We start from the raw sequence: 21,120 nt of genomic DNA, 5'->3' as shown, positions 1-21,120 counted from the left end.
ACATTGACACACGGGCGCCGCCGCGGCCGCCCCCTCCGCCCGCGCGCACCACTCGCGGCGCCGCCGGGGGGGGGGTGCGGGGGGAAGAGAGCCATGAGGACCGCAAAGGGAACGGAAACTTGAGCAGTSCCGGACGCTTAAATTTTTACAGAAGCTCCACAGAGCTCACGGTCTATCTCCGCAGCGGTGCCGAGCTGCAAGGGCGGCAGGAGGAACGGGCAGGCGCGGATCCCCCCACGGCGCAGCGCGAATGGTCGGGGCCGGTGGCGGGGCGGGGCGGCGGGAGGAAGCGGCCATGCCGGGCAGGGCGGGCCGAGCGGCCCGGGGCTGCGGCGCGGAGGAGCCATGGCCCCCGCCAGGCGAGGCGACCTCAGCGCCGAGGAGAGGGACTTGATGGCCGTTATCGCCCAAGGTGAGGCCGGTGGCCGTTAGCGGCGTAGCGCGGCCGCTGCCGTTGGCCGTTARCGGCGCGCGCAGCCGTTGGCGTTGGCCGTTAGCGGCGCGYGCAGCCGTTGGCCGTTAGCCTTGGCCGCGGCGCCGCCTCGCGCGGCCGTCGGGATAATCCAGCTCCTTGTGCTTTATTTTCCTGCGTGTGCGGCGGGCGGGCCGGGGTGCCCGTGCGSGCTCCGTTGTCTTTGCGCTAGCGGAGCGCGGGCCTGCGCGGCGCCCTGTGCAGCCTTTAGCCTCCCGCGCCGCCGTGWCGCGTCTCGAGCGGGCCGCGCGCGTTCAGCCGCTCGGGACCTCTGCCCTGCTGCCTCATCCGTTGTCTTCAGCGTGTGTTTCATGGCCCCCCACAAGTAGCTCTGTTCTAAACTCCATCTGAACTGAGCTCGGCTTACAGCTGATTTGAGGATCTGAAGTCAGTGTGTCCTGATGATTGATCATAGACTAAATAGAATCACCCAAATCAAGACTCTTACAGCATTTCTTTATTATTATTATTTTTCTGTGTTAGGTCTGAGGGAGGGCCCAGGGAAGTTGTATCAAAGGCCTTTGCACTAACTAGAGTGGGCTTTGTGCCAAATCCTGGTGTCTGTGACTTACCTGGAATGTTTCCCATAGAAATTTAAAAAATGAAACCGTAAAAGTATGGGCTATTTGTGTCACTGCACAGAGTTCTCAACAACTAGAGCATCCTTATGGATTGGGTTATTTTCAGAAGTGCTAATGACCAAGCTGCACCAGCCCCAGTCCTTATGTTCCCCTCCTGTGGRCCTGTGTTTTTGCCTGGCTGGTGAAATGCTGCCAGCTTTATATGTAAGCAGAAAAAGAAAGGGGAATAAATGATGAAAGGTTTAATTGAGCCCAGAAGTCTCTAATGTGTGATAACTTCTTCTTGCGGGCACTTRGCTCTTTGGATATAGGATTCTCCAAAGTATAGAAATGTTTAAAATATTCTGTATTTTTAAACTCACAGGCATTGTGTTCTGGTGGAGTTTATGGAGAGAGAGTGCTGTTCTGTCCTTGTGAGTGTATGTCGGTTATGTCAGAGAAATGAATGTTTGCTCTTAATGCATGTTATCAGCTACTGTTTCTTGTTATGAGTTTTTGRCTTTTAGCTCCTAGAACAGAGCACTCTTCTTCCTTAAGCCTCTTACTTAGATGTAGTTGATTTATTGGTAATGACCACCAGTGATTTACTTAGAAAGGTTTTGGTGTAAATTGTCAATGAGACCAATTTTTCTCTTAATTCTTTTTTTCCCCCTCATTCTCTTTTTCTCTCTTTTTTTTTTTTTTTTTTTTTTTCTCCCTCAATTAAAGGGAACACTGAAGAGGCTGGAAGGCTACTGGGCAGCAAGAATGTCCGTGTCAATTGCTTGGATGAGGTATGACAAAATTGCAAGTATGGTAGTGAGTTTAGCAAGAAAAATACTAGCTCTGGAGGTGGTCTTGTTATTAAATTATGTTGCTATGCAGACTCCAGGAAATCAGAATTCTTCTGAAGAACTTTCTAGCTTGTAGCTGAATAGTAAGCCTTTGAAGAGTTTTTGATTTTTTAAGAAAAATTAAGTATCAACGTTACTGAACATATTACAGAGTTTTTCTGTCTCTGAAAGCCCTGCATGAACTTTCTGGTGGGTTCTTTCTGCTCTAAAATGAGCACTGCAGCAAGGTATGTGGGGAAGGGCCTTCCTTGCCCCCTGTCACCTCCACCAAACCATAGTGCCTCCATTTAGGTAGCAGAAGGGAAAGGAACATGTGTCCCCATTATTCATCWGCCCCACATTTGTAGGATGTCACCCAAAACCTCTGCAGCACAGTAAGTGTAGAAAGGAGCTAGGTCAGAAATGGTAAACATTTAATGGTAAACATTTTCCTATCTAGAAGCAGGTGTTACAGCCATGTAGAACACAAGGTTTAAGTGTCCAAGAAATTACTTCCACCCGTAGGTAACAAAGTGTGGGATGTCTGTTTCATTATGTTTTTCTTTTTATAGTGTTTTATAAAAGAATGAAACATTAATATGTAGTGCAAAAACTATAATTACCCAGCACATTTTAGATCAGAAGGCAATTTATCAAGTGAAGTGTCCAATTGCATGTGTCTGTGTGTCATTAGATACTTCATTTGAATGGGTGCTTTTCTTTTCCCCAACTTTAACAATTCATATGATCCCCAAGAAATTCAGGCTGAAAGGGACCTCAAGAAGCTTCTAGTCAAACTTCCTGTTCCAGACAGGGTCGTCGATGAGGTCCGATGAGGGTGCTCATAGCTTCAAGTCTTTAGGTCCTGTAAATCTCCAAGGATGGTGACTGCACAATGTCTGGCAGCCTGTTCCACTGCCTTATTGTGCTCATGGTGTTCATGTCCAGGCTGAACCTCTCTTACGATTTATGCCCCTTGCCTGTTGTCCTCCAGCCACATGTAACTGTCCTGCCTCCATCCTCCTGGTAACCTCCCCTAGGCACTGCCTGGCCACTAGTAGCTTTCTGCCCCCCATGGCTGCTGCTGCTTCTTCAGGCTCAATAAGACCATCTTCCTCAAAAAAAAATAAAAGTAAATATATATATATATATATATATTTCTTTGGGCAAATGTGCCAACCCCCAGTGCGGGAGCTCTTGGACTGTCCTCTGTTGAACTCACTGCAGCTTATTGATTTCTTTCTAGTAGTGGAAAGTGAGCCTGGCAGTCTCACAAATGCAGATCAGAGGGATATAATCACCTCCTTCAATCCACTGGCACGTGCCTGGGAGAGCATTAGCACTTTTTTGTTTTGTTTTGTTTTTTCTCTCTCCTTATCACAGTGTATCAGTTATATTTATCTAATTTTATTTAAAAACAATTTCTTGCACATAAATCTCAGCAAACGCCAGACAAACTAATCAAACCCTTACAATAATCTCTAGGAACGCAAGGTTCATTGTAAGTATGCTTTTGAGTGTACTGTTATTTGAGCTTTGTAAGCATCTATTTTTGTTTAAAGGCTGGACTAGGGCACGGGGAATCCTGTGCAGTATTAGTGCAGCAGGTGAGATTACTGCTGATAGGATATGCTTTATTAATAGAAACTGTCACTGAGTGACATTGAGGCTAAAGAATAACTACACTTGCCTAATGTTAACGTCTGAGTAAATATATCCAAAGCATATAAGACTTAAACAATTTACACAAAGAAATTGTTACAGTCTCATTTTTTCCCCCCAAGACTGGTGCTTGGTAATTGCATGTGACAGGATAAGATTCAGATTTACTTAGGATTCCTAATCTACCAGTCATCACATGACAACTTTTAAATTTTGTTATAATTTAATTTTCCTCAGATATGTTATTCTAGTATCTGTACWCAAGTAAATAGTGTGTGAGACCTCAATTAAACACTGGTTTCATCAGTTATCCCAGCTAGGCACAATTGGAGCCTACATTGAATGTATCAGGTCTTACTTTCCTTCTTCACCTTAGCTGATTCTCCTGGAATTTACCTTGTTATTTATATTGCTACTATTGTACATTTTTGTTAATGTTAAGAAATGAGGAAACAGAGCCCTGAGAGTGAAATGCTTAGATGCTGATAACAGACTGTGACTGCTGTGAGAACTAGAGTGTTTTTTCCTGTCCCTTCTCCAGGGCTTTTTTTATATGGGATGTTTTAAAAGTAATTTTGCTTAGTTTGTGGCCTGCCTCTTCTATTTGTGGTACAGCAATCATGAGTCACACTTTAATAATTGCACACGCTGGAGAATCTGCAATATCCAAGAAGCAGGCTGTGCTGTGCCCCCAGATTGAAAATACCTGAATACATGAAGAGATGTCCCATTAATGCTTGTGTTGATTTTGTCTATCTGTGCATACTGAGGCCCCCTTTCTGCTGGACTAAAAGCTGTTGAGAGTCAGCAGTAGTTGGGAAGGTTGTTAGTTTAGAAATGTACTGTGGAAGAAAGTGTTCTGGAACTTTTTTCCTCCTGGGAGTACAGAGCTTGTAAATATTGTTGTGACTTAAAGTTGGCAGTTTGTAGACTTTAACTCCATCCATATGCAGGATGTGACTGAGATCTTGGTCTGCAGGAAGCACGTTGGCTTTCTAGCCACAGAAGTTTCCTCTGGTCGTGCTGCTAGTTAATGTTGCCCAGGGGCACTGTAGTGCCACAGTCCTGTATTTTCTTGACAGCTCACTTCAATGGATCAAGCAGAGAGGCTTGATCTGAAAAGACTTCTTTATTTATACTTAAAATATTTCAATGTACTTTATAACCTTACTATGTACAGAACTATCATTTGGCATTTTCAACTTCACAGTTTCCCTCTGACTTGGTTAKTCAGCTTTTCATTTCTATAATATAAAATAATCTTTTTGGAAACAACCTGCTTTTATGTGCTGATTACAGAGCTAAATAATTTCTGGAAGTTACTGCAACAACCTGCTTACTAGTGTGTGAGGTCTGTGCAATTGTGTTCATACTGATTGGCTCCAGTGGTGACTTTTGCAGTCAGTCGACCTTGTTGTTCCAGGATAAGCTTTCTGTTAGCAGGAAATGCCCAAAGCCTTGACCTTTACTGAAGAGACAGAGTTCTGGCTTTTGACATTTTTTTACCTAGGATTTCAAAATAGACTAACTGGAGAAAATTCAACAACTATTAAAAATCTCCTGGTTTCAATTCAGATCTTTGGTGGATGTGGAATTTAACTTCTCATCACTGCATATAAACAGAAATATTATGGAGAAGCCTGATGTGATACATATGTGAATCATCAGCTTAGCAGGAAGACTATAAAGGAGGACTATAATTAAGATAGACATATCAGCATGCACTGAAAAGCAATTCAGATTATRATTAGTTCATACGTAGCAATAGACGAATTTATTCATAGCTATCCCTTCCAAATCTAACCATTAAAGAGAGGTAGAGTGATTTTATTGAAGAACTTTAAGGCTGAAATTTCTGAAGGCTTTTATTTGATGCTAAATGAAGTTATGTGCTTCTAGATGAGCAGTGTTCAGTAGCGTTTCTGTTACAGGTCAGTTAGAGACATTTTTGTAATCGACTTCCAAATATCATCTAGCTGAATTAGGCTTCATCTAATGAGATGGTCTGATTTGAAATAATGTTTCCTCCTCTTATTTAAGGAGAGGTGAATTTGAAGACATTCATCACATCGTGACCCCTCTGTGCTTTCTTGTGGCACTGCTATTTCTGTGTTATTTCCCTTTTGGTAACTTCCCAAGTACTGTCTGAAACAAAAGCCATGCTGCCAATCTGTGTGACTAGCTTATAATTCCTTGAATGAATGGAACTGGAGCAGTTGTCAGAATCTGAGGAAGAAAATAAGCCACTTCATCCATGTTACGTGGTTGGATTCCTCGCTGCAAAATGGTCTGGGAACAGCAGATGACTTAGCAGTGTCAGTGTCTGTAGCAGTTATTCAGCTAAGGTTTTTCCAGCCTTTCTTTTCCCTGGTCCTGTTCACCACTATCTGCCCCGTCACAGCTCCCTTAGCCGCTAGTTMGCAGCTCCCGGGCCTGCCTGCAGCGGGAGGGCAGAGCTGAGCGCTGCTCAGAGCTCTCTGCAGTGCGGCCCAGCCTAGGGCAACAGCAGGAAGCGTGAGGTGGGAGGGGGGCGCTCTCCAGGGYGCTGGGAATTGGGTTCCGTTCCTCAGGTTTTCATGGACAATGCAGATTTASCAGCTTGCCATATTGTGCACAATGCAATGGCTTTTAAATACATATATATGTGCACACATATTTATAATTACATATGCAATATGTATTTAAATATATACACATGCATATGTATTGTCTGTATTTTTATAGTCATTATGCATATTCAGATGTTGGTCATATAATGAACTTTTCTACCAAACGTGGGCTGGCTGCTAAACAGAATTTATATTAYGTGTTTGGTTGGTTTGCCAGCGTTTTTTTTCCCCCTTTCCCTTACCCCCATTCCTCCAGTCACACTATTGAGAAACAGTGTTGTTGAAAASTACAGAGGAAGATTGCAGGTTGTTTTTCCAGCCTGCTGCCTGTGAGAACTTGTTCTTATTCCTCCTGAGGACCACACCTGGGTGCAAAACTTCCCTGGTGGGGTAGGGAGACGCACTGTTCTGTTCTCTTGTCTTCCCTCTATCCTGGACCCGGAGCCCTGGCCCTCTGCAGTGCGCACCCAACCTGCAGAGGTTGTTCTTCTTGCACCCGCAGCAGCAGCGCAGCTCACCTCTCACCTCGTGGAACGGCCCCGTTGGGCGGGTGCTGGCGTGTGCTCAGCGCGGGGACAGGCAGCTGGCGCGCGGTATTGCTGGGCTGGCACTGGGCAGAGCTCTGTGCCAGCGGGTCCCTGCTGGTTGATTAGCAAAAATCCTGGCCAMGGGAGGTGCCCAGCAATGCCCATGGGACACTGCAGCTGTTCCCAGTGGGCAGTCAGACTTGCAGGGAATGCCTGTGACCTTGCAGAAGATGGGAAATGTTAATGGTGGTCACTGTAGCATGGTGACCACCACCGTCCATAGGGACGTAATGTCCCTATGAAAACAACGTACTAGCAAGAATAACATAATAACAAGAAACTAGGAAAGATTCATTTTCATTGTAGGGAATGTGATTTGGGGGCAGAAGAATTACATAGTTCCTGCTAGGAAACATAGTTACATAGTTCCTGCTAGGAAACTAGTTCTTTGTCCTAACTTCCATATTGGAAGAATAAAGCAATTTGTTCCATCTTAATAAACACTGTGCCAGCTTAGTCTGTTAAGTATGTTCTTTTGGTGAGTGATCCAGATGTCGTGTGTCAGAACACACACTGTGCCTGGGCCTGTCTCTGTACTTAGCCGGGGGRGGATGTGTGCACCGATTCCGTACAGGAATGTCATGCAGAGTGCAGGGCATCTCCGGCTTCTCCAGATGTGCTGGTAAACAGCCCCACTCTGCTCTGTTTGTTTCTTTGCTCTGAATATGAAGGACTGATATTAGAACAGCTTTAAATCCAGTTTTGTGACATCTGTCCACGTGCTTTCTGCTTGATGAGTTTTATGATCRACGTGAGAGCTTTGCACTGTCCAGATTTAATCAGAGGTTCTTGCAAGTTTCCCAGAAGGAGGGAGGACAGAAGCAAATACCATTCCCTTGTCATCTAATCTTTAGTCAGATTTTTGAGGAAAACAGCAGGCGTGCAGTGTATAATCACACCTACGGTCACCATGTCCTCAATGTTCATTCTTTGATCAAAACCTTACTGTGTTCTTTTCCTGTTACCGCAGTACTTCTCTAGGCTGCTGAAGAGAGCCTATATTATTGCTCTGAACTGGGTTTGTCCCAGGAAGATGGGTTTCTAGGATATAATGTTTACTTTCCTTTGTAAAATTGCMAATAAAACCTGGTAAAACCAATTACAATTTTGTTTCATGTTTGCAAACTACTTCGTTTAGGTTTTATGTTTCTTTAATGGCAGTTCATACTGCATTATASCAAAATATTTCAGGTTACTTATACTGTGCCAAAAATCACTTTTTAATGTTTCCAGTTAGGGTGGGGAGTAATGGAACTGTACTATTTTAATGAGGTTAGCCTAATTTGAACTTGCCTGTTTTCCATCATCTTTAAAAGAATTTTTTGAAAATGATACTAAGATATTTTAGTTTTCATTCTGTCCTAGTTGGAAACAAAGTACCAAGGCTCAACCTGACGGTTATTTTGGGAGATTACATCAGCATGTATGTACTACACTGTAGCACTGGTGTGAGTGAGTGTTTGCACATGGCCTTAACCTGCCAAAGAAGGGAGGAAATTCCCATTTTGATTTCCATATGGGAAAGACTGAGTTGCACTCCTGTGTATTCAGCACTGGGGAACGTTACCAGGCATTTGCTGCATCTTGGCTGCTAACATGGATCCTGGTTTGATGTTCACTGAAAACAACCAGCAAGCTGGAAAAAAGCGTATCAAGTTCTAAAACCAGAATGTCCTGCAAATTTCTAGAGAGAAATGTGCTTCTCCCCACCACTTGAGAGGGAGAAAGGCACTATTGCCAGTTCCCCCTGGGCTGCCCCTTGCCCGTAGCGTTCACAGAGGTCGGTGGTCACTGGCGCCCTTGGGGCCAGCGCACGGTACCTCGGTGCCAAAAGGCCGGGCTCGAGGCTGGGTGGTTCTGATGTCTGGATGGAGCAGGGCAGCCTCAGAAGAGCGTTTGTACTGGTGTAACACAGAGGCACAAACCGGTAATCACAGCTGCAAGTGAGCAGAAACTGCAGATCCTTATAGTGGGGCAAAAAGCAAGGGCCTTCTGTGTTTTTCTTGCCTCTTGTATATAATGCAAGGGAAAAGTAACAACTTAGGAACTTTAAAATGAAGGTATTYATCAGACTCATTACTTGTCTTTAACACCAATGTCTTTTACAAAAGAGCATTAACTAATTGAGAATAAATGTCTTTGTTTTATTGAAGACTGGTCTGCTTCAAATAAATAGCACAGTGTATTTAGAAAGCAGTGACTCCAGTCTGCTGTACGTTAAGAGCCACATTTATTCATCGAGATTCTGTGAGCTTATTTGCTTCAAAACCTGCACACATGTAAGGTGTTGGCARTTGAAATTGGATGCTTTGTGTACAAGTGAAAATGATCCACGGTGCAAAGAGGGAGACGTGTGACTCACACTCTTCTGATYGCTTCTCCTCTGCCGTCTCTCCGGTCAGCATGGCATGACGCCCCTCATGCACGCGGCCTACAAAGGGAAGGGAGACATGTGCAAGCTGCTGCTGCGGCACGGGGCGGACGTGAACTGCAACGAACACGAGCACGGATACACGGCRCTCATGTTTGCTGGACTTTCGGGTAACGTTTTGCTAAAATGAGGTTGCTGGGGTCAGTAATGTCGATGCGGGCAGCTTGCTAGAAGTTAGTAACCAAAAGCATTGACACTCCTGTATCATTCAGGCTTTCTGCTGCTTACCTGAGTCATGTTAATATGACCAGGCCTGTAGAGGTGTCAGGACAGCAGACGGGGTAGCTACTGCTGAGGGTTAGGATCTTTGTTCTGAAATAAGAATGGGCTTTGGCTTTTTGAGGCATCCAGTCTATGTGTACCTCATTTGACCTGTTCAGTCACAGATCTGAAAATTCACTCTGGTGATACTTTTCTTGTGCAACGGGCAGGTAAGTTCTCTTGAAAAAATATACTGTCCTGTCCTGCCTTTTTAACTCTTTACATAGAGTCATAGGACCCTTAAGATTGGAAGGGACCTCTGTGTTCTTTCACAATAAAAAGAATTTGGAATTTATTAGATTTGAGAATATGAGTTTATTTTAAAGTATCTTCATTAGTCTATTTATGTCTTTCCCAGAGAAAAGAGTTTCTGGGGAAATTTGCTTAAGATTTTTGAACAGATAGAATGTTAAATTCTGCTTTCTTTCATCATTATCACGAAAAAGAAAGGCCTGTGTGTGCAGGGGAACTTTACCCAACTCAGTTAAATGCTGAGATTCTGACCTGCTACTTGGGGTGTGAATACTTCTGCATATTGGCTTTAAGATCTGTTGTCTGTGAGTACAAATGGATGTGAGCGCTGATGGAGCTTTTGTTTTTAAATTGGAAACATTAATTTCCATCCACCACCCACTTCATGGTTTAGTTAACATGTGCACAAAAACTGCTGAAGTAAGAATACCTTTGAATACAGAACTAGCACAATCGGTGACAAATGTCCTTATTAGCCTCTGAAGGGCAGCAATTAAGTCATTTAATCTTCCCATCAAATTTTAGCTTCATTTTATTTGGTGCTTAGCCCAGCCTGAACGCCCAGTTCCCGCTGGGGAGAAAAGAACAATCTGTTCTCTTCCCTGTGCCCCTGCTACATAATAGTACTGAATTTGTTTTTCTTCTTAGAATAGCAGATGTTGTAGCTGAACTGTCAACCTGGATTAGCACAATTTGCTTCTCTGCTGCTATCCAAGGGGACCAAGTTCTGCTGTAGTTATATACATGCAGCTTCCATAATGGGGAAGTTTCAGGAGAAGAAGTATTTTACAGAGGGCAGTTTGATCCTGAATGGATATTTTCCTTTGGTTTGAACCTCTTGAACCATCAAAGTTAAGGAGGCAGCATTGTATCTTTCTTTTAGTTGTTGCTAAAATAGGGACATTAAGAACGTTTATTTTTGTCAGTGTTGTTTCTATGATTTCTTTAATAAGTTTGCTACTTGTTTTTCATCAAAATAAAGGGTTCTTTTGTGTGTATGTGTTTTCTTTCTTCTCTCCCACATCTTGCCCTGAATTCAGGAAACAAAGAAATCACCTGGATGATGTTAGAGGCTGGAGCAGAGACTGATGTTGTCAACTCCGTGGGAAGGACAGCAGCTCAGATGGCTGCTTTTGTGGGTAAGGTGAAAGGTGGAAGTCTCTTATCACTTCCTAAATTTCTACCCAATATGAAATGTTAGATTCTGGTGTCTGTTTACTGGAATGGCATTATTAAATGGCTAGTTCTGACATGACACAGAAATTGAGCTTTTTCCATATTTCATCCTATTACACAGTTGATTTGTACTTTATTTCCCTATAAATTCCCTTCTTAACCAGTAAGAGAAATCTGGCAGGGTCCCGGGGGCCTGGAGGGCGGGTAGGCACAAAGGGCATGTTTGGAGCTCCCTCCGTAGGAGGGAATGAACATGGTGCCCATGCCTGGAGCGGGGAAGTCACCTCTGCGCTTTGCCCCTGCCATGCTGTGCATCAGCAGGGAGTCACCTCCTGTCCTCCTGTGCTGCAGGAGAACCCCGAGAACCTCTTCTGAGATAGGTCAGGCCCCGCTCACCTAAACGTGACTAGAACAAGGGAGAAGATTTACTGCTTGCTGGAATGTGCTGTGTGACCCTGGACAGCACAGATGTGTTGGGGGTTTAAAACCTTTTTTACTTCCCTTACTACCTTGATAGATTCCTGGATTAACATTCCCAACAAAATCAAATATACTTTTGATTTTTCCAGCAAAGATGTGCTTTGAGAAAAAAAAGAAATCTTTTTCATGAATGAACTCATGCTGTTCAGATGACCAGAGACCAGAAACAAGGACTCCTTTTCTCTTTTCAATCCAGCCTTCTTGTGTTGTTTAAATATAAAAAGAAGTCTATTGTGCAGGCTCTTGAGTGCTTCTGAGTGCTGGATTTAAGATCTGTTATCTGTGAGATAACAGATATGTCAAAACACGTTATAAGTTCTGGATCCAAAGTCTACCTTGCCATATACTTACTTTCTTAAACAGTGAGATAGTGCCATTTCAATTCCATCATATCTCACACTGCTCTTTTAAAGAAGACAAATTTGACATTTCTAACTTGATGTTCAAGCTGCAAACCCCGCCTTCAACTAAATACTTTGAAAAGTGCAGTCTTATTAAGCAGATTTTTGGATTTGAAGGGTGTTTCTGGATGTGATGCTGAGTTACCATTCCCCATGCAGCATGAAAGGAATTTAGGAAAGTAGGATTTTGCAGAATTCTTCTTTAAATAAAATCATGTCATCAAGAAAGAATCAATATCTTGAGCCATACAAAAACATGCTAACCTGTAAAAGTCTGAATATTGGAATGTATTCCTCCTCTTTTTTTGTTATCTTTCCAATGACTAGGAATTCATCTGTGTGTGGGAAGTGAGGATACTTATTCCCTTGTCATTTGTCTTACACTACGCTCTATTAGCTTAGAACAGTCTCTTCTGAAACAGTGGAGTATTTTAAATACTGGAATTCGGTTGGCTCTTTCGTCTTCTCCTGATTAATGGGGTCAGTGCCAAGATAAATCAATCAGTTTAAAGAATGTGGCCTTGAACTAAAGAAGCTAAATTTTACTTTCCCTTTAGCCAAGTAATCCATCATTTTGTCAGATGCAGAAAACAAGGAGGGGGTGTAACTTCTCTCATCTTGTTACTTTCATCATTACTCTTGTGGGGGTAAATTTTGGGCACGTTCTGTTCTCATAATTTCTTGCACTTCACATTAAAAGACACCACTGTCTGTTTCAGGTCTGAAATCCCCATGCAAATGTCATTAATCTTGGAAGGGACAAAGTTGGGAGAACTTCTCTTGAGAAGTTGTCAACGTTAATATGATGCTAGTAGTGTAGTTGTGCATGAGAATCAAAATACTGTTATTCCATACAGCTTAATACTGAGTATATTAAAGAACTTTGAGAAAATACTATTCTTTTAGCTTTTAACAGGAAAAAAAGATGAGTGAAGGGGATGTGGTTCTCAGAATGAAATTTCATGAAGTCATTTCCTGCTGGGTGTCAGTAGGTTATAATTTTAAAACRTATGGCAAGAGTAACCAGCTAGAGGTGGAAAGCATATTATACTTAGCTCCTTTGTGGGTAAGCGTCATCCCTGTTGGATGTATTATGTCTGGCTTTCTTTTCTGGCTGTGGTTTCCTTCTTCCTGGTGATTTTTTTTCTTGCGTGTCCTTTTAGGTCAACATGATTGTGTCACCGTCATCAACAACTTCTTTCCACGCGAGAGGCTAAACTACTATACCAAACCACAAGGCCTAGATAAAGAACCAAAGCTGCCAGTAAAGTTAGCTGGGCCTCTGCATAAGATAATCACTACTACTAACATGCACCCTGTTAAGGTAGAGTAGTATGTAAATTATATGTTTGCTAGCGTGGGAGCAGTTTCTTTTTGTCAAAAATATCATGCTCCTCAGAAAATTCTGTTGAGCTCAAAGGCATTATGCGTGTGCTTTGGGAAATGAGAGAGAATTACAGAATCTGGCCCATCATTTAAACATGATTCAGAATGGAGCTATTTTAGTTTTCGTGCTTGTGCCGCATCCTTGTGACACGCTTAGTGGGTGGTACAACACGCCAGAAACTTTAACACCTTTAAGCAGTGAAATTTGTGAGTTTGAATTTAAAGAAAAGGAAAGGAAGAAAGGAAGGAAGGAAGAAAGGAAGGAAGGAAGGAAGAAAGAAAGAAGCTCTTTTTTTTTTTTTTTTTCTTTTTTTTAAAGCCTGTCTTGAAGTGGAAACAAAAATAATTTTGTTTCTCAACAAAATCTCCTTGTTCTGCCAGTGCTTGCCTCAGCATGCATCTTCCGACCTCAATCGCTCATTCACTGCAGTAACATCTGCTGCTGTTTCTGAACCTACGTGCAGGGGACCTTTGTTTTCACTTCCCAGTGTATTTGCTGAAAATAATCTGCCTCTCATGGTTTGCTCCCCAGGGTAGCTCAGAGCAAGAAGTGCATCTAAATTCGCAAACAGGTTCCTTGGGTTTCCCACTCCAAGTCAGCATTTGGCAGCAGTTACCAGGCTCAGTGTCTGTGCCTGTTGCACATGCAAACACAGATGGAGGCATCTGCAGTGGCAGCTCATTTAGGGAGCAGAGTAGACAAGTAGCTCCCAGAAAGGTTAGTGCAGTGTTTGAGTAGCCTGCCCAAGAGACTCAAATTTATGTGAGGTTAACTAGTTCTGTGAAGTCACTTGAATCATACAAGTGCAGCTGATTTTAAGTGGTTGGGAGAAGAAAGAGTTTTGGACAGTGTATGGTAGTTTCTCAAGTGTTTCTTGTAAAATGGTTAATTCAACAGGCATCTGGGGTTTTTTTAAAAAATTTATTTATTTATTTATTTATTTATTTATTTATTTAGTGTGAACCTACTGAGTGTTTATTGTATGGAAACTTTGAATGCCAGAATACTAAGTAGTTAGAAAATGCATCAACAAAAGAAGGGGGAGACAGCATAAGGAGGAGATGGAGGAATATTAGAAAGCCACTGAAATCAGCTACAAAGTGCAATCTAAGCTTTAGGCTTCTGCATGAGCTTGAAAATATCCATTCCTAATTAGATTACATTTTCTTCGATCTTTCTCATAGATCGTGTTGCTGGTAAAAGAGAACCCTCTGTTGGCAGAAGTAGAAGCACTGCAGAAATGTTACAGGGTCCTGGATTTAATTTGTGAGAAATGTATGAAGCAGAGAGATATGAATGAAGTGCTTGCTATGAAAATGCACTACATCAGTTGCATCTTCCAGAAATGTATTACCTTCTTAAAAGAGCGAGAAGACAAACTGGATGGCCTCATCAAAAGGTCTGTGTTTCCACTACAGGGGACTCTGGGGGTATGAACCAGCCTTACCCATACCAGATGACTGTAGTGATAGTAGTGTATCCACCAAGACTAATAATCCAAATTTATACCRGTATAATCCAAAATTATACCAGTTTAACTGCATTGTCTTGAATAAAGATGGTACCGAGTAAATTTTGAAATAATCCCAGTTATAGTGAAGTCAAGGTGGGATTGAGCCCTGGTTTCTCTGAATTAGCACTGAACATTCCCATACAAAGGAAATATCCCTAAAGTTTCAGCTCTTTTGAAGCTGTTAGAGCTTGGCAATCACATATACACAACAAAGGAGCAAAGAGCTCGGTGTGATAAAGAAAGGAGAGGTGAACAAAAAATCAATTTCTATATGTCCAGTGTGCTCTTTTAGAAGAGACCTGGGCTCTTAAATTTCAGGCAGATCTTCATAACCTGAAAACTATTTGCTTAATCTCAACTATTCAGTTAAGTGGCCCAGCTCTCAGAAGGACCGTGTGCCTAGGGCCCCTCTAGGCCTCTGGATTTCTTGCTGATACTGAAAATAAATTACGAAGTCAAACAGCTTTCACCTGCGGAAACCATAGAGCTCACCAGTGATCCAAATAAAACAGTAGGAGCCACACAATTAAATATAGTGACATCAGGACTGTACTGTGTTATTAAAAACAAGTAAACCAGAATTTGTATTTTAAAGTGTGTTTATTTTCACAATGYTCTTTAACCATAAGCACTTCCACTTTCAACTTCAGTCTGACATAGTTGATAGGAGTCCAGCTATAAATGATTATTTTACTCCAGGTGGCTGAGTATTAAGTAGTAGTTTCAGAGCATAAATTTAGTTATTTATATTGCTCTGCACTAACATGCAAATCATTTAATTTGCACTTTGAAGACTCTTTTGTCTTCCAAACTGCAGAAATCATTGTGAGTTACAGTTCTTCACTGAAAGCTTAGTTCAGCCTGCTGTGTACTTGTCCCTGAACATTTATCATATGATCTCTTATTGGACTTTGTTTTTTTAAAATCTAGCCTCTTGAAAGGGAGAGAGAAAGATGGTTTTCCTGTCTATCAAGAGAAGCTGATCCGGGAAAGCATCCGGAAGTTCCCGTACTGTGAGGCCACGTTGCTGCAGCAGCTCGTGAGGAGCATTGCGCCCGTTGAGCTGGTAAGTTTCCCCTATCGAGCAAATACTTGCTCAGCAATTTACAGAGCACATTAAGATTAAATTATCTTTTTAATTTCTTAGCTTCTGTAACCTATTACATTAAGTGAAGATTTTTCTCCAGGAAAACTGAAGTTTTATTATATTTGTAGTAATACTTTCATACTTTATAAAACATTGTGACCTACTATTTCTTTTTCTGTGCCCAGGAAACTGAATGGTTGGATACCTTCTAGCTGTTAAAGAAAACTGGAGTAGTTTCTTGCTTTATCAGAATGTTTTTTGTCCTACTCCAGGATATTTAGTCAGTTTTTCTTTCAAATGCAGTTTTACAAATTTGTTGCTTCCGACAAGATGAAACTTGTTCTGCACTTTTTCTTCCCCAGGTGCAAACCTAGGAAATGGAGGCATTTCCTAGGTTTAATCCAGTGCTTGTTTTCAGAGTGCATGAAAATTGAAACATTCTGCAAAGCTTCCTTATTTAGTGGGAGAGGCGAGATAATGCAGCACGCAGCACAACATGTGTCTAAATTAGGAACTCAAAATTACAAGTAGAAAACGTAGCTTTATCTTTCCTAATACTTCTTTGCTAACACATTCCTGTTAGAGTGCTTTTAATCACTTAATTCTTGGTAAGATTTGTTACTATCTTTCTGCTTTAAGAAACAGAAAAAATTCTCCCCAGTCTCTGCGAGCTGGGTGCTATATATACACTAACGCTGGGGGAAGTGAACAATTTTTATGACGTGCTTGCAGTGCTTAGTAAATTAAAAATAGCCTCTATCTTAAATGGCTCCAGTGAACTAAAATGTCTTGAGGCTTAATGTCTACAACAGCAATCCCTACTGTTCGTCCAGGCTGGAAAAATAAACACTGTGTGAAAACTTGAGTCATTCTGCTGCATTAAGGCTGCCTTTAGAGTAAACACTTTCCTTCCTGTCCTGTTTTTTGTTTATTTCTTTCCTGACAAGAGCTTGCGGCCTTCTCTCCTGCTCCCTTCCAAGCAGTCTGTTTTGCTGTGGCTCTGACTGTCCAGAATACACAACAGGCAAGGGGGCAGTGCTGTCGTTTTTAATTGCATGGGAACTTTGGCCCTTTGGCGCGTTCAATTACTTGAATTCAGTCTGAGCATCTCAGCTTAGTGGGAGTAGTTTTGCTCCTGCTTATTCAATGGGGGTCTGACAGTTTCAGGATCTCCTCAGAGCTGCAGTAAAATATCTTTTTTTTTTTCTTCCATGTTTACAATATTGCACATAGGAATTCTTTATTTATGCTTACCACGAAAATACTCTAGATATTAGTGCTTGTGCTGCATGGAAGGTTATCTGCAAATAATAATATGCAAATAATTATTTTGAGGATTTCAAGTTCTGACCACTTGGTCAGTAGTACCTGAGTCCCAAGCCTAGGAGTATGTCAGTGCCAACTAAAATATTTTTCGTCCTGCCAGCACAGAGACTAATGTGCAAAAACCTGCTGTGTGTGATTTACAGGCCGAGGACAGTGTTAGAAAAGCACTGGAGAAAGTACAGGTCATGAACTCACCCCACAGGTGCATCAAAGGGGCACTTAACTSCTGCTGAAGCAACATCAGCTGTGGGATATTCATGTGTTCAGTGCGCCAAGAAGGGGTGGGCCCGTAAGCACAGTCGTCGATGTGGTGCCTCGTGAGATGGACGTGGAAGCTGTTTCTGGAGTTACTTCACGTGGAAAGGGGGAGGGCAGTGAGCAATATTCATGTAGTGTTGTATTTGTGAGCTTCACTAGGTACAACGTTTATTTTTCTAAAGTGTCTGATCTTTGTCTCATTTTACAATGCGAAAGCAAGTAAGGTTTTTTTATCTTCCCATCTACGGAAGCTGAGAACTAGATGAGCTTCATACAATTGTATGAGCTTTGTAAATGTTAAGTTCTGTGTCTTAGTTAAATTTCTGTGATTTAATTTTATATTCTTGCTGCTGCCCCTTCCTCAGTGGGACTACAGATGACCACTGGGAAGCTGCTCTGCTGCTGTCTACTCATGATAGTGATTTTTTTTAAATCTGAAACTTACGGTGTTATTGTGGGATGTCCTCTGTTTTACAGAATTCATTTGTTCTCATTGACCACTTGTATTTCAGGGTTGTGATCCTACTGCTTTCTCTGTCCTTACCCAAGCAATTACCGGCCAAGTGGGTTTTGTGGATGCAGAATTCTGTACAACCTGTGGGGAGAAAGGAGCAGACAAGAGGTGTTCGGTGTGTAAAATGGTAAGAGTCTGTAAATTGTGGCAATAGAATTGCAAAAAAATAGTGCCTCGAGTTGCTGAGGATTTTGAATGTGTAGGAAGAGTGTGTAAAGAGTAGGATATAGGGTAGAGGAATGATGTGCATGTCTGTAGGGCATTGGTGCCTCCTGAGAGAGGAACCCTAAACTCCATCAGCAAGAATGTTTGGGTTTTCAGGATTGTGTGTTTAAAGATGGAGGAAGAAAAACATTTCTGTCTGTTGATAGCTGCAAAAGAAGCTATTACAGCTATATATGGCTTAGAATTATTCCATATGACACTACACATTGCTTGAAAATACTATGAAGTAGTGTGTGTAAATAAGTGTGTGTATATGAAGTAGTGTGTGTATGAAGTAGTGTGTGAAGTAGTGTGTGCATATGTATAGGAATTTAGTTGAATACTATAAAAAGTTTAATATTATCATGTATAATTTAATATATGAAGAGGAACTGCTGTAACTTTCAGGTGATGTACTGTGACCAGGACTGCCAGAAAATCCACTGGTTTACCCACAAAAAAGTCTGCAAGACACTGAAGGAAATTCATGAGAAACAAGAACTAGAAGCTGCCAAAGAAAAAAGGAAGCAAGAAAAAAGGCAAAAGAAAGGTTAGGACCAGTGCTTTGCTTGCTGAAACTGCTGCTGTGCTAACTATGAGCAATAGAAATGAGTCTTGAAATGTGTAACAGTGACGTTAAGGACTTTGTTATAAGATGGCAACGTACCTGCGTGTGCTGGAATTGCAGTCTTTCAGTTTGCAGGTGGTGTGTGCTTCCTGCAAACTGTGTTTAATGCTGGAGTTATTCGGATGTCTGTTCAAAATCCAGATTTTAAATCAAAGTAACTYGGGAGTTTCATGCTTCTCTACTTTGTGTTCAAAGTGGTAGCACAAGTTGAGAATAGGAAAGCAGCTTCCAGTGGGAAAGGTTAGACTTCAGTTCTCCTATGTATATATATATGTGTGTGTGTGTGTGTATATATATATGCTATTTGAAATTAACTTTCATGTGTATTGTGAGTGCAAAGAAGGGACTGCCTTTTTCTGTTTCGTTGGTGTTTTTCTCCCTTCAATAAGCAAATAATGCAYTGAGACAGAAAAACCCATATGGCCCTTCTCTAAGCCTACTCTGATACAATGTTCCTGTGATCAAAATGATAGGAAAATCTGGGGGGAAAAGCCTTTTTTGCTTAAGAATTTTCTTCCCTTGTCTTAAGGGTTGTAAAAGTGTCCTGGAAAAATCATGCTCTTTGCCACGGCCTGGCTGTGTGACATRCAGGGCAGGGCACGTGCTGGGAACAGCCAGCGTCCTCCTGAGCTTCCTTGGAGACGCTGTGGCGCGGGCCGAGGGGAGCGGTGACCGTGCCCTGCGYGCAGGGGCAGCCGTGAGCCCTGGTGGCTCACGTGGCCCTGAGCACCTGCTGAAGCACCTTAACTCAAGCTGGCAGTGACCACGGGCCGTCCTTCTGAGGGACAGACAGGATCTTAGCGAATGCTGCTTCTCCTTCCCCTGTGAAAGGCAAGGTAAAAATAACAATACAAAATCAATACTATGCCCCCTAAGCGTTAGTCTTCGTTAATTTTTCCTTTGGGCATGTGAGAGTATGGCTTCTTGAGAATGAAAGAATTCTGAAATTCTGAAATGTATTCCTATAAACTCCTATCCTTCTTGAGGCCATTTCTTCTTGTCCTATTGGTAGTTATTATGCAGAAGAGACACCCCCCACGCCCAGCTCACTGCAGCCTCCTTCCAGGCAGTTGCAGAGAGCGCTGAGGTCTCCCCGGGGCCCCCTCTGCTCCAGCCCGAGTAACGCCAGCTCCCCCCGCCGCGCCTCGTGGGGTCTGCGCGGCAGCCCCCTCCCCAGCTTCGCCGCCTTCTCCGCGCTCGCGCCAGCACCTCACCGTCTTCCTTGTATGAAGAGGCCCAAAACTGATCCCGGTGTTGGAAGCGGGGGGCCTCACCAGTGCTGAGTAGTTTCGCTTTACAAGCTCCTACCCCTACAAAAACTTGAAGAGTTTCCACTCTTCAAGAGTCTTGAAGAATATCCACTACATGAGCAGGAGTGAGAAGGAAGTTGATGGCAAAGCCTGTGCTCAGGCTTGTGGCAGCTCTGTGCCCGTAGAGGCCTTTGGCCTGGGCAGTGCTGGGTGCTGAAACGCACATGAACTGGTGTGCAGAACTCTAGTGTCTGAGGTGGCTTTGGTGAAGCATGGTTCGCTTTTAAAGTTGATAGTTTCCTAGCTTTTATTTTTCCCTAAAAATAACAATGTTTTCTTGCACATGAATTCAATGTTCACTAATGATGGGAATTTTCTTTTGTTCAGATGAAATGCAGCTAGCAGAGGTCAGTTCCATGGGTGAAGAACAGCCAGATCCTGGCCCAGATGCTACCAAAGAAGCAGATCCAAATCATGCTGATGACCGAAGAGAAGAAACTGAGCTTACCAAAGAGCCAGAGGCGCCAGCCCCACATCCTGACGGTCTGTTGGAAAGTGAGACTGGCTTAGCTGACATTGCCCTTCAAAAACTGCAAGATTCTGAGGAGTAGAGCAGGGTAGGAAGAGACCAGGGCTTCTGGCTAAGTCCTTGCACCTCGAGCATCGTAAAAAATACTTAATGCTGCCCACGTCTGACTTCCSAAAGCATGGCACATGCAAGGCGCCCCACGACAGACAGCACGTGCCTGTTCATCCTGGGGTGAAATACTAGCTACTTTCTCTACAGGTACTGCAAGTTCTGTTGTAGACTGTCAAAATAGCTATTTATTATTTGATTAAAAAATAGAGCGGTATAGAATCATCAACACTAAGCATGGTAATCTCTGAGGTCTGTGATCACTTCGTAAAAATGAAACATTTAAGGAATTTAGGTTATTTTTGTTTTCAAAACCTAAAATCTTATCTTCATAGTAATTGAAAGGGTTTTCATCTGCAAGATGCAGATGCACTGAAATGCAGGTGAAAGTCTTTGCAGCTTTGCCACCCTATGAAGCTTCATTTGAAAGAATTCGGTAGTGATTAAGTTTCTGAAGACACTCATCCGAATTCTCAAAACCTTTCATGACTTTGCTGTAAATAGTTTTGACTGGTCTGTGCACAGCAATAGTGTCATTTTGTGGCAATTTTATTAATGATACTACTATTTCAGATCTCTYAAATTGACTGTG

General features: G+C 42.5%; 1 protein-coding gene across 1 annotated transcript; it reads left to right on the top strand.

Moving 5' to 3' along the window:
• Positions 1-1,762: 1,762 nt before the first annotated feature.
• Positions 1,763-20,824, top strand: ANKMY2 (ankyrin repeat and MYND domain containing 2). The gene is made up of 9 exons (XM_026044982.1): positions 1,763-1,826; positions 9,126-9,264; positions 10,708-10,806; positions 12,888-13,048; positions 14,296-14,510; positions 15,555-15,690; positions 17,808-17,936; positions 18,422-18,563; positions 20,279-20,824. Exons 2-9 carry the CDS (start codon positions 9,132-9,134, stop codon positions 20,500-20,502), a joined length of 1,239 nt encoding a protein of 412 aa, XP_025900767.1. The 5' UTR covers positions 1,763-1,826; positions 9,126-9,131; the 3' UTR covers positions 20,503-20,824.
• Positions 20,825-21,120: the final 296 nt, after the last annotated feature.

Source organism: Nothoprocta perdicaria, unplaced genomic scaffold (genome assembly GCF_003342845.1).
Source record: "Nothoprocta perdicaria isolate Ctin4 unplaced genomic scaffold, notPer1 scaffold_106, whole genome shotgun sequence".
Lineage (NCBI taxonomy): Eukaryota > Metazoa > Chordata > Aves > Tinamiformes > Tinamidae > Nothoprocta > Nothoprocta perdicaria.
Note: the sequence above shows the minus strand (reverse complement) of the source record. Positions and strands in the feature narration are given on the sequence as shown.